This window comes from Xyrauchen texanus, chromosome 13, assembly GCF_025860055.1.
Source record: "Xyrauchen texanus isolate HMW12.3.18 chromosome 13, RBS_HiC_50CHRs, whole genome shotgun sequence".
NCBI classification, from domain to species: Eukaryota; Metazoa; Chordata; class Actinopteri; order Cypriniformes; family Catostomidae; genus Xyrauchen; species Xyrauchen texanus.
Genome location: NC_068288.1, coordinates 19,172,384 through 19,187,058, shown reverse-complemented (window position 1 = coordinate 19,187,058; position 14,675 = coordinate 19,172,384). Strand labels below are relative to the sequence as shown.

Sequence of the window (14,675 nt, the reverse complement as noted above, 5' to 3'; positions counted from 1 at the left end):
GCTGTATTTGTGTAACAAAAGTATGAAGGGATTTAAAGACATCTTTGTGGGCCTAAACTCCTGAAGAAAAATAATCCAGGTATATTATAGCAGTTGTAGTGCCAACAGTTTGTGTTTGCGTGCACAGTCAAATGGAGTATACTTTGAAAAGCTGATCGTTCGACTGTATGTATACATTAAGTGTTCACATCAAAAGCAAAGTATACTTTAAGCTTTATGTGACAACAGCTAAAAAGACGTTTCAAAGGCAGATTGTCACCGATGAATCACGCACACTGAGAGCAGGAATGTTTGTTAAGAAAGTGAATAGGAGGCCCTGGGTAGCTCAGAGAGTAAAGATGCTGACTACCACCCCTGGAGTCACGAGTTCAAATCCAGGGTGTGCTGAGCGACTCTATCCAGGTCTGCTAAGCAACCAAATTGGCCCGGTTGCTAGTGAGAGTAGAGTCACATGGGGTAACCTCCTCATGGTCACAGTAATGTGGTTCGCTCACAGTGGGGCGCATGGTGAGTTGTGCGTGGATGCCGCAGAGAATGGTGTGAAGCCTTCAAATGCACTATGTCTCTGTGGTAATGCGCTAAGCAAGCCATGTGATAAGATGCGCAGATTGACGGTCTCAGACGCGGAGGCAACTGAGATTCGTCCTCTGCCACCCAGATTGAGATGAGTCACTACACCACCTTGAGGACTTAGAGTGCATTGGGAATTGGGCATTCCAAATTGGGGAGAAAATGGTAAATGGTCTGCACTTACATAGCACCTTTTTAACCTTAACGGTATTCAAAGTGCTTTACACTGTGACTCATTCACCCATTCACATACCGATGGCGGCAGAGATGCCATGCAAGGCGCTAGCCTGCCATTGGGAGCAACTTGGGGTTCAGTGTCTTGCCCAATGACACTTCGGCATGTGGAGTTTGTGGGCCGGGAATCAAACCGCCAACCCTGCAATTAGTGGCCGACAGCTCCCCCAAAATGGGAAAAAAAAAAAAAGAAAGTATAAAGGAAGTTGTAACAAAGTTTGTATTTTTGGGGCAAATGGAGAGTCAGGAGGCAGTGGAAAAAGTCAACGTGAGTATTTTTACTACTCATTCAGCATCAGAAAATAATAAAAATAAAAAGGGCCAAATTTGCATACAAACAAGCCAATGAGAGTTCACTTCAACATAAGTGGTTACACTAGGTCTGCCCCCGACCAAAGATTTTCCTAGTCGACTAGTTGCACGTTTATGATCTTAATTTAATTACATATATATGTGTGTGTGTTGGGGGCATCAAAAAATGGTTTGAGTTCCAGGGCTGAGAAAGAATGTTATAAGTAACATTGCTAACACTGTTTTACATTACAGAGAAATATTAAACGTAATAATGAGCCATTAAAATATTAATTTTACAAGCACACGCACAAAAGTGGTAATGACCCAGAATGTGTCGAAAAAAACAGCAAGAGACTGTCTGAACATTTTGTTAATTAATAAAGAGAAATGCACATAAGGGTTGTGCCAACAGACGATGATCTCGGGGATCTACGATGGTCAGAGCGATCGCCAATAGCTGATGCCTCGACGATGTCAAGACGATATTTGGCTCATTTTTCCATTAATCTATTAAATTATTATTATTATTAGACTATTATTATTATAAAATTAATATTACAATAATTTACCCATAGACACAAAGACACAAGCTTGAAGAAACACTCTTTATTATATTATTAAGAACAGATGACAGAAAAGCCGTATCTGCGCATATATGACGCTCTGATACAGAGGCGTGCAGTCTCGTGGAACACACGCATCTAAGGATCTCACTCTTTGTTTCTGCGTTACGATTAAAAACATTTTTTTTTGCAAGAACAGTATCATATATGAGTGCTGCAAATGACCTCAGATATCTCAGCCCAAGAGGTGTTTTCAGTTCAGTTCACTTTATTTCCACAGAGCACTTTATTGTGAACGCAACTCTGCAGCCTGTAAAATACAAAATGTATAAAATAATAAAAAAATGCGTTCACCTCGAACAATGATTGATATTTCAGTGATTATTATCATCATTATAATTATTATTTTTTACATTTATAATTGTTTTTATGTCTTCATTTGTGTAAGAAAACACTTCAGTAGGCAGAAACACACAAACATGCGTTACATTATTGCGTTCCAAACACTCGAAGGAGCACAAATGCGATCTAAAGGATCTCAAGATGTGTTTAAAGATTGAGTATTAAACTATATTTAACTTGACACAGTGAGCTAAACATTTTATGTTTATGACGCAACACACCCGAGACGTCTAACCTAGGTGTAAATTGACGGGCCCTTAAACAAGCCCTCATAATAAATCTCCAACTGATTGACAAATTCTCTTGTGAAATGGATTGCTGTGAACTGTATGCCAATGATTGACTTATAATCAATAATATGGTAGTAAACAATACATTGTACTCTAAAACCGCTTTTTGTATGGCCTTTTCAATGATTAACTCTTCTGCTATAGGAATGTAAAGCATTTTAATTATCTGAATATATATATAAAACAAGCCATCATAATATATATATATATATATATATATATATATATATATATATATATATATATATATATATATATATATTATATATGTGTGTGTGTGTGCACATATATATATAATGTTTTTATATTTAAAGATAACTCTGTATAATTATATATTGATATAAATATGTATAATCATTATTTATTGAGTTATTGTTATATGAGGGCTTTCTCATCAAATATTCTTTATGCGATTAATCGCGATTAATTAATTGGGACACCATGTAATTAATTCTATTAAAAATTGTAATCAATTGACAGCCCTAACATATATATACATATATATATATATATATATATATATATATATATATATATATATATATATATATAATATATATAATATATATATAAAATCAATAAAGCAATATATATATTATTATAAATCAATAAAGCAATATATATATATATATATATATATATATATATATATATATATATAAGGAGGGAACAAAGCTAATTTATTCACACATATGATGAATTTTCAGGAACCGCGAAATACCCGACTGGTAGAGAATGCACGGATGAGGTTCTTTGCCAAAGAGATGTTGTCAGCTGTTGTAAAACCATCTTTCAAAAAGTTGAACAACAAACATTTTAAATGCACTTGTTTTTTCCAATTTTATTTGAACTTTTAGTTAAAATTAAAAAAGGAAAGTTCAAAGTTTGAAATCGAGGTGCCTTGCTTTATTGTGTAAGCTTAACCCTAACCCTGCTTAATGAAAAGTACCCCATAGTACCACTTAGCATCCAACCAGTGGTAATACCGGTGTTCATGGAGTTTTCTTAATTTTTCAACCAATCAAAACTTGGTCGACCAAGACTCTTCTCATTGACTAATAGTTAGTCGACTCCCTCTCTGTTGACTCTTTCTGCCAACTGATGTGTCTGTCGGCCTTTTCAGGTCTCCCTCTGCCATTACTATAACAAGACACAGGTGTTAGTAACAATGACAGCAAAGGAGACAGGCCTTACCGCTCTCCCTCTCCCACAGACAGATACACAACCACGCCCCAATCACCACAGAGTTGCATCCCAAACTTCACACTTCTGCGCTATACTATGCCAATTTGTAATGTAAGTAGTATGTTAACACTGAATATGCAGCAAAAAGAAGTGTACTTTAAATACCCGGATGATGCACTTTTTCTTTTTTTGTTATTTATTTTTTTATTTTATTTTGAATATTCTTCAGATCTCCTTTTACAGCAATTACTTCCACTCAGGAACAATATCCTGTACAGGGGGTCATAACATTCACACGCTCTTACGTATATGGTCAAGTTCACAGGAGAATATGCCCAAAAGTACAAGGAAAAGAAGAAATAAAAAATAATTAACAACCTTTAAAATAAACAACATGAACAGCACTAACATCGAATTAAAACAAAACATGGGTTGTATACAAATTCCCCTGGCAGATTTATCAGAGTTAGTTCTAACCGTCCTCCATCTCCGTCATTAGTGGTGCCCATCTTTCAATAAAAAGTTCCCTCTGTAATCTCAACGAATATGTAATTTTTTCCATAGTGTAAATATTTCTTAAAATTGTTAACCATTCAGCTTGATTTGGCGACTCCTTTTTAAGCCATTTTATTGTAATTGTTTTCTTTGCTGCTACCAGTAATATCTGTAATAAATACATCTTTTTCCTACTGTGTATCACAACTGGTTTCATCCCTAGAATTGCTATCAGAGGGTCACTTATCAATTCAACATTCAATACTTTATTAATATATGTAAAAATGGATTTCCAAAAGTTGTCTAACAATGGGTATTTCCAAAGAATATGTGAGTGAGTAGCCATTGTCTCTCCACATCCCCTCCAACATTGACTTGATTGATTTGGATTCATTTTAGCCACCACTTGTGGTGTTCTGAAAAATCTGTTATTTATCTTCCATTGAAATTCCTTCCACAAATTGGCGTTCGTGACTTTGTGAGCCTGAGTACATATCTCCAACCAAACTTCTTCACTTATTTCGAGCCGTAGCTCCCTAATCTACTTGTCTTTCACATAAAATGAATCTTTTGTCATTGAAGCAATGATTTTATAAACATTGGTTATTGGTTTCCTTATATGTTCTCCACCCTGAATTTTTAATAAATACTGTTATAAGAGGGAGGGCTCTAATAATCTGTTCCAGTTTGGGTGCTTGAGTATGAAGCTCCTTAATTGTAGGTACCTGAAAAAATCTGTTCTTGGTAATTTAAAATCTGTTCTCAGTTGTTCGAATGATTTGAAGTTATTATTACTAAATAATTGGTGCACATAATGAAGGTTCAAAAGTTTCCAATTTTTGAATCCTTTATCAAGTTTCAAGGGATGAAAATCTCTAATATACGTAATTGAACTCAAAACGGAAAGATAACCTGTCCACTTAAACATTTGTTGTATTTCCTTCCAAGCTACACATGTTGTGTTCGACCATTCTCCCATAAGATCTCTGGTGGATTTAATCCTATTAAAAGGGATCACTGACAAAGGCATATCAGGACTGTAACTTTTTTCCATACAGAGCCATCTTGTATTTGTGTCATCTGATAACCATACTATCATTGCACGTAATTGTGATGCTAACCAGTAATGCTTCAAGTTGGGTACGCCTAGACCCCCTTTAGTTTTTGCCAATTGTAAGACTTTATATCTGACTCTGGGTCTCCTACCCTGCCATATAAATCTTGAGATGAGACGGTCCATAAGACCAAAAGTAGATTTAGGAGGAGATATTGGTAGAGTTTGTAAACGAAAGAGGAGCCTTGGGAGGACATTCATTCTAACAGCTTCCACCCTGCCTATTAAAGTAAGGGGAAGTGTAGTCCAGCAGTTCAAATCTTGCTTAATTTTATCTATTAATTTAATATAGTTACTTTGATATAAACTAAGGTCAGGGGGTATATTTATTCCCAAATACCTAATTCCTTCCCTGGGCCATCTAAATGAGAAATCAAGTTTCATCTGTGGGGAAACTAAATTGTTCATGGGGAGAGCTTCTGTCTTAGTCACATTTATTTTGTAACCTGAATAAAATCCAAAGGTCTCAGTACATTTCATTAAATTTGAGACAGACTTTGTAGGGTCTGAGATATACACAATTACATGATGCACTTTTTCAACTGTCAAAATGGAGTGTGGAATTTTGGACACATCATGCATTCAGCACATGTACCTTGCCTTACATAGCGGAAGGGCAGGAGTTACCTGGCTGCGCTGCTGGCCTGACAAAACAGTTGTACATAATGAATAATGTAGCAGCACCTTAAACATGTGAGTTGAATGCTTTACCATCACCCAAGCTGTGTGAATATGTACATTGTTTAAGATCCAATTGTTGAAATGAGGTTGGCTAAAGCACTAAAGCTAGCGGCAATACAAAGTTAGGGTAACTTTTGATTTCACTTTTGACTAAAAAATTGTTGCACATTTAAAAAACAGAGACGTGCAGTTTACAGTGATATTTTTCAGATATGGAGTTTCCAGTTAAGGGTTCTGAAAGCAGAAAGTCATGGGTACAGCATTGGGGAACAGAGCAAAGTTACTACTAGAGAATAAACCTCAGCTCTGAGCACTGTCACCATCCACAGACTTTAGCAATCAATAAAACCTGTGAGCCTCTGCCGGATGCAATTACACATACCTCTGTCTGTGTTGGCACAGTGTGTGTTTATCTGTGTGCATGCTTGTATGCTTATGTTTGTATTTCCTATGGATACACACATCTGAATGCATCTTTGAGCATATGGGACTACTTCTGTGGCAAATTTGGTGGTGGTTTTTATACACCAAAGAGAGTGTAAAAGAATTGTGTGTTTGGTGATGTTTGTTGCTTTGGAATGCACATTTAAATATCCATTACCAAGTAAATATGGATGGAGTTGGCGTAGAAGGGGTGCTGGGTAGAAATGAGAGACAGGTCAGAGATAGAGAGATGGTTTGAGAGTCATAAAGCTGGTTAGACTTACATGGAAAATGCGTTTGACTCCTGGGACCAGTTTCTCCGTCCGAAGCTTCCAGAGCACGGGCTGAGGGGAGTTCAGGACAAAGACCAGTGGTTTCTGATGCACAAGCAGGGACTGAATGGGCCGCAGATGTAACGCCACCTGGACATAGCACAGAAAGGGGTCAAATGAGATGGAGAGAGAGAGAGGCTAGGAGGTGTGGGAGGGTAGTGAAATAAAAAGCATTACAAAAAAAGAGTGCTGAAGACAATGAGGACTTTCATTAAATACAGGAAGAACACATGTGGATCCAAACTGTGAAAGCCATCACAAAGCTTCAGCCAATAGAACACAAACACCTCTCATTCCTCTCCTCTGATCACATTTTCTCCTTTCCTATCCTCTCTTCATAGGCTGGTTTATGCTAGTTAGTACTGTTTTGGTGCTGGTTAAGCCAGTGTTTCCCAACTTTTTTCTGCATACTTTTTATGACTAAAAAATTATATGGCACACCACTATCCCACATAGGCTAAGCATCGTCAATATTTGTACTTTTCAAGAACTTGTCCATGTTTTCTGTCCATAATAGTTTACTTGTATTGTTTGAAATTCGGCTATGCAAAAAAAAAAAAAAAATATATATATATATATATAAGGCTATGCTGTATGAGGTCACAGGCTATGCTGTGTGAGATTAAAGGTGGCAAGAATGCTAAATGGGTAATGAAAAAACACCAAATTTGCTTCTTTTCTCATTTGTAGATTTGTTCTTGCAATGCCACGACAAATTACAGGGATGCAAACTCATGAAGGGCGAAAAAGGTAAGATTTTTTTTTTAAGAATAAGCTAAAAGCACAATTTCCAGCTATTTCAGTGATTCAAGTTTATTCAAGTTTAAAATTGTGCAGAAATAGGTGCAAATAAAAGAGTATTTTGGTGAGGATTGCTTCTGTTTCACAAATTTGTTCAATTTTATTAACTGATTAGTTCAGTGACCCCTTCTGGAAATGTCACTAGGTGGCGAAAATTGTGTGCTTGTGTACTATGAGTGAGTCAGTGAATCTTTTTGAGTCAGTGTTTAAGCATTAAAAGAACAAAGCAGATCTATAGTCTTCCTTCAGTATGAGCATTATTTTTCATCCAAAAAGACAACAATAATAGTGAGTTTCAATAACGTCCTTAACCTTCTGCTTTATTAAAACTTGCATGGCTATAAAACTACTGACTTCAGTATAAGAATTATAAACACAAAGCAGATCTACGGTCCATTTTCCTACAGTAGCCTATTTAAACTGCTGAGCATGGCTTTTATCAGAAAAGACCATAATAATAGACACATTTTTCAATAATGTTCTTTTGTCATTGTAAAGAACATTTCACATGAGTTGAGTCGAGGCGTAAACGCTTCGTTCAACGCCAGCATCAAGCGGCGCATTGCCTTCCACATGACAAGAGTTGCAGAAAACGTCACAGAGGGGCGATTTTACGAGTTTGCCACATAAAAAAGTGGGAGGTGTGCACAATAAACATTGAAAACATGTATTTGGAAGAGAGAAAAAAAAATCTTGCAGCTGCTTTGATAGCAGAAAGTAATAAAAGGACTTGTTTATGTTTAGGTCAAAGCATTTTCTTGGTGAATTTAAATTAGTTCAATAACTGGGGTATTCGTAAACGATAAGGTAATATTTAATTAAAAGAAATAGTGAGACATTCAAATGTCTCTTCACAAATTTGGACAGTTTTAAATAATTATTTTTGTTTTGTAATCTCATAGACATTATTGGTGAAGCAAAAACTTGTGGTTGGGAAACACAGGGTTAAGCAATACCTGGCAGCACGACTCTTCTCATTGAATTATTGTTGGTTAAAGGAATAGTTTTTCTTCTGCAGAAAAAAAGGAAGAATACCCCATTCATTAATTGCAATACAATGGCAGCTGATAGTGAGTAAATTTAATTCTTCAAAATGGAGCCAAAGGCATTGTAAAAAGTAGTGACTTGTACGTCATGTTTCAAGTCTTCTGAAGCCCTAGGATAGGTTTTGGTGTAAAATAAATTAATAAACGTAGTCATTTGTTAAAGCAAGAAATTTCAGTGGCACTGTTTTTGCGATGTTCAAGCTCTTCTTTATGCAAGAAGTCATTCACAGTAAAATTACTTCCACTTTAAGGTAAGTTTTCAAATATCACTGTATGACTTCAGTAGACAAGGACTACGACACTTAAGTCGCATTACCTTGTTTTTTGAGTGAGACACTATTAACTGCCATTGTATTGATGTCAGCAAATGAGACATCTTTTAAAATTCAATCTAGAGTTCAGTAGAAGAAAGAAAGTCATACAAATTTGGAATGACTTGAATTTTCATTTTTGAGTTAAGAAGACTTCTGATGGGGACCCATTCTGGGGACCAGCATACAAACATACATGCTCTCCTTTCCTCTCGTAATGTTAGTTCCGAATAACGACGACAACAGCACTATGGTTGCCTGTTACTTCGCATCACTATTTGCTATGTATGTATCCACCCTGCTGATAATCTCACAGTGACTGAGAAAGCAGTGTTTTTCTTTGAAAGGCCACAATAACATGTGGCCTCACTGGTATTTGAACTTTCACACACTGGCTCCTTTGTTCAGAAATGATGGTAATATTGAGAGAATATGGAAAAGGGAAGAGAGAAAAATATAAAACACAAAAAATAAAAAACAATCTGTGCATTCAGTTAGTCTATCATTCCAATTGTTCAAAAATCTGTTTCAAATTTGAATGAGGTGTTTAGTTGGTGTTTTGGTGATCCTGAGCAGCAGTCTCTGACAGGACCCAGTGGGCCAAATATAACCTGCTGATATAGAGACTGCAGAGCATGGGGTTGAAACCAAACTCCATTCCACACATGGTCTGATTAACAATCGCTCAACACTGACCTGACAAACAAGCACTGCCTCATCACCTTTAGAGCTTATTTACTGACTTTCTACATCCAACACACACTGACCAATGGACTAGAAATCAATTTAAAATCACATTCCTAACTCTGAGATCTAAAAGCTTAACAACGTCAGAGGTTCTCAGAGGTTGCTCTTTCATAGCTCTGGAGACTTGAAGTGTTAGTCCACCAAAAAATGAAAATTCTCTCATCATTTACTCACCCTTCAGCTATTCCAGATGTGTATGACTTTCTTTCTTCAGCAGAATACCTCAGCTCTGTAGGTCCATAGAATGCAAGTGAATGGGTGCCAAATTTTGAAGCTCCAAAATCCACTTAAGGGCACATAAAAGTACTCCAGACGAATCTGGTGGTTAAATCCATATCTTCTGAAGCGATCTGATAGGTGTGAGTGAGAAACAGATCAATAAGTCAATTTATATTTAAGTCCATTTTCCTTTACTTCCTACTTCTGTTTTTGGTGATTCACATTCTTCATGGATATCGAGAAGAATTTAAAAATTACTTAAATATTGCTCTGTTTCTCAACCAACACATGGATTTAACCACTTGAGTCGTATGGATTACCTTTATGCTCCCTTTATGTGGATTTTGGAGCTTCAAAATTTTGGCACCCAATCACTTGCATTTTAAGGACCTACAGAGCTGAAATATTCTTCTAAAATCTTCAATTGTGTTCTGCAGAAGAAAGAAAATCATACAAATCTGGGATGCCAGGAAGCTGAGTAAATCATGAGAAAATTTCCCTTTTTGGGTGAACTATCTCTTTAATGAGACTTAATATGCTCAGAGGATTCTCCTAAAGTTCCTAAAAGCTCCTAAAATTAAAAGTTAATTTTGAAATCTCTTATTTTTGAATGCAGACTTGCAGGAAATGCATGTGAGAGTTTTCTCAGAAAGAGGAATTAACTGAGATATCTCATTGTGTTTCTCCTTACAAATGAGATCATATTGAGAAAATATGTTTTGTTTTTTTCATTCCTATGTGATTTCAAATATAGTTTGACATCATTTCACTCTTTGTCCTTTATCTTGATCTAAATTTATTTCTCAGACTAATACTATTAAACACTTGAGACACATTCTCACAACTAAATCAGAACAGGCAGTGTCAAATTATTCACTTAACAAATTTGTCAATTACACAATTTGGCACTGCAAACTTAATATGTCAATGACATTATGACAGATTCACACAAAATACTGCAACAAGTCTTGCTTGCTTTGATGCATTCACTCTGAAATTGGGAAAAGTTTAAATTAATTGCATATGAAAACTTTGTTATCACTATAACAGACACATGATTGGGCCCAGAAGGTCAAACCAAACAAAGTTTTGCTAATACATTCAGACTTGTGTCTAAAAAAGACAACCTACTCTAACAGTCTGTTGACATGTTTAACTTTTATATGGTATCAAATTAATTTGCACTTAAGTCAGTTTGACCAATGCAGATAAACCGATGACCTTATCTGCAATCGCCTTGTTTCAAATAGAGAACTTGATATAGACTTGCGTTCTTGTGGCCTTCACTTGTGTGTGTCTGTCCTTGAGACCGTTTTGTGTTCCATTTCAATTTTACAGTTCAAAAGAACTGACTTCACAGCAGACTACTTCCTATTTGGTCATGCAGTTTTAGGTTACCAAATTGTGTCAACAACTGGAACTGGGATAATTCTTTATGTAATTAAGGGGATATATCACACAGAAATGAACATTCTGTCATCATTTACTCACCCTACTGTTGTTCCAAACCCATATGACTTTCTTTCATCCGAGGAACAAAAAATGGAGATGACAGGCAGTATGTTAGTCTCAGTAACCATTCACTTCCTTTGAATATTTTTTATATTCAATGAAATTAATTGGTGACTGATGCTCAATATCTACCTAGCACCTCTCTTTTAGTTCCATGGAATAACATCAGAAGAATTTGTATTTTTGGGGTGTACCTTCCCTTAAATAGTTCACCAATGCACTATATAAGGAGCAGGATTGTAAGATCAGTCCATACCTAGACCAAAAAAACTGAATCAGATAAAAGACAGCCATAAACTTTGCTATGTCAAGATGTCCATTTGAGAGGAAGCAGATGTGTTTGTAGATGGAATTTAGATGTGTGTATGTGCTGTCCTGAATGACAGCCACTTGAGCTACATCTACAGAGAGTTCTGAACAAGACTCTGAGCTATGTTATGAGTGTCTCCCCCATCCCCCGCAGATCTGTGTGGGAGAAAGTTGGAGCAAATGAGAGTGTTTAGCAATGAGTAAAATAAAAGTGTGGCAATAATCATAACAGCAGGGCCTTTGGAGTGCAGAGAATGGAAGAAATTATAGAGTGCTTATCACGAAGGGTTTGGCAGACACAAGTGCACATAGACACACAAGCGAGAGACCCTCACTTTTTCATTCCAGTATCTTTCTTTTTTTTTTCCTTGCTTGCTATCCCAATGCCTGTACTCAGTGGAAATGTTTCAATGAGCATCTAATATGCATTTAAACCTTTCCCTTGGCTCAGTCTGAGCAAACGTACACAAACAAATACTACATGCACAGACACCTTTGGATTCTGAGTGCAGAGGGAAAAAATAAATGGATGAATCCATTTGCTAAATAATTTTATAAATATTGTCATTATTTACTCAGTTTCAAACCTGTATGGTTTTCTTTCTTCTGAGAAACATAAAAGAGATGTTAGGCAGAATGTTGACGCAGCTCTCTTCCATAAAATGATTGGGAATGTGGACTAGGGCTCCAAAATGCACCATTCAAGTATTCCAAACACATAATGTGCGGTATTCCAAGTCTTTTGAATCCAAACGATAGCTTTCAATAAGGAACAGACTGAAATTTCAGTTGTTAATAGCTGAATATTTTGTTGACTGTGGTGGTCCCCATTCACTTCTTTTATGTGGAAAAGAGCAGCTCAAACATTGTCCTAAATAACTTATTTTGTGTTGTACTGGGGGGGAAAAGTCCTACAAGTTTGGAATGACATGACGGTGAATGGGTGAATTATTCCTTTAAGCAAGAAACAGGGGAAGAAAACAGGAGGAAAGAGTTTTCACTGAAAGTTAGGATGCAGAAAGACAGATGGAAAGAGGTGTAGGGAGAGGTGCTCAAGCGCAAACTGCCTTGGTTGTTAAAGTTGTGGAATTTCAGAATCAGACAGAAACAATTCCAAAATGAGTGAGTCATTTAGAGGAGGCACAAACACAGTCGCGACAATCCAAAACTGCTCCAAGGTGAGAAGCAAATTACCTTGGCCCTGCATGAGCTAAAAAGCCATCTCTATGAAGTGAGATCACAAACTCCTCGTTAGACATTGGCAACAATGGGAATTGGGAGTGCTGCTGATTAGTCCAACAAATCACACCGGTTCTGTGAAACACCATCTGTGATTCTGTAATACATCTATAATGCATGTCCTAAACTCAACAATACGGCCAATACAATATGGTTTACAAAGGATTTGACCTGAGATTCACCATCACAATGCTCATAGAGAACTATGTTCTATATGGTACAGAGAGGGTGTACATTTGATACATTCACATATGACTGACATTTCCACCAACAATGTGCTGGTGTCCAATCTGGCAGTCCATCCTAAACAACTACATTCTGTCATCATTTACTTGCCCTCATGTTGTTCCAAGCCCAAATGACTTTCATGGAACATGAAAAGGAGATTATTACCCATATTAGACTATTAGCCTCAGTCACTTTTATTGTACAGAATAAAGATACAATAAAAAGTGAACCTTTACTGAGGCAAACATTCTGCTAAAATATCCTTTTGTGTTCCAAGCAAGAAAGTCATACAGATTTGGTACAACATGAGGGTGAATAAATGACGACAGGATTTTATTTTGGGGTGAACTGCCAGATCCCTTTCAAATTGCAGGTTTAAAACTAGTAAACACTAATATCAGTAGTCAGGGGATGGGCATTTATAATTTTTTTTTAATAAGACTAGACTGATTCAACACAAAACAATATTGCTCCAATTATAGTCAACAAATCTGTCAACACTGGAATCTCCTGATGGACACCCTGTTCCTATTATGTTGCTCCGCAAAGATAATCAACCCCTTAACTTTCCTTGTTGATCTGAAATAAAATGATTTATTTAACAAATATCCTATGTGTGGAAATAAAAGGCATTGAAAATGCTTATCCGATTATCGTCAAATCACCTGCCCCCACTGCCGAGGGTGTATAATATTTTTGCTTTAATGATATTGCTTTCAAAATTAAATGTATTTATTGAAACATGAAAAGCTTAATCCAGAGATATTTCTAAATTAAAACTGCACTTCAAACAAAACAAAAAAGTCATTAAAAAATGAAGTAATCCAAAAAAGCATATTTAACCACTTCCTTTTTGTGAAGTAACCACTGTGAAGTATCCTTCTACAACAACAGGTAGAACATTTCTTACAAAAAATTAATATCTAAAAAAATATATATTAATCCATCCATCCATCTTATGTAGCCACTTGTCCCTTGTCAGGTCGCGGGTAGTGCAGGAGCCTATCCCAGCTGGGCAGGTGGGAAGTCCATCACAGGACAAAATTATAAACGTGAACATAATAATAATAACTGAAATATAAATACATTTTAAGTTCAATGTGTTTTTGATTTATTTAATGATTTGTGAACCTGCAGAGTTCAGTTCACAATGCATGTTAAGCTCAAACTGGTCCTTGGAAATAAAGCAAACTAAACTTCAAGCACCTCCTGAGAATGTTTCAGGTCATTTACAGCATTCTCATAGATGACACAACTTTTGCAAACAGTTTTCTGATGACTGAAATAGGGAAAAAAGAGAGAACACATGTTCCAGGAGACACTCACGAGCTGTTTCTTCAAGCACATGTCTTTGTGTCTAACAGTATTTCTTGTCTTGTGTTCCTCCAAGACATCTTGCAGGTCACCCGCCACAGTGGCGGGTTGATGAGCAAGATAACCCGCCACTGTGTACGACATAGGCTACCCGCATTTGGTGGGTCGCAACTCACGGGTGCTATTTCACTCCATTTGCTACTATTTAATATATTTGGTGACTTCCCAGCTCCAGGGTTTTGTTTTTTCTTGATATTGCAGAACATCGTCTGTCAATGAGCGTCGATATCGGCATCAGGATATTTGTCAGTTATTGTTGATAGCCGATTACATCGTCCTATTACACAGCCCTAATGTGTGACTAAT

General features: G+C 36.5%; 1 protein-coding gene across 1 annotated transcript in view; it reads right to left on the bottom strand.

Annotated features, from left to right (window-relative positions):
• The window catches only part of LOC127653846 (transforming growth factor beta receptor type 3-like), a 202,136-nt gene that overhangs the window by 87,186 nt on the left and 100,275 nt on the right, over nt 1-14,675 (bottom strand). Inside the window, exon 4 of the mRNA XM_052140627.1 lies at nt 6,536-6,673. Within this exon, the coding sequence (XP_051996587.1) occupies nt 6,536-6,673 (138 nt within the window). The remainder of the gene's footprint in view (nt 1-6,535; nt 6,674-14,675) is intronic.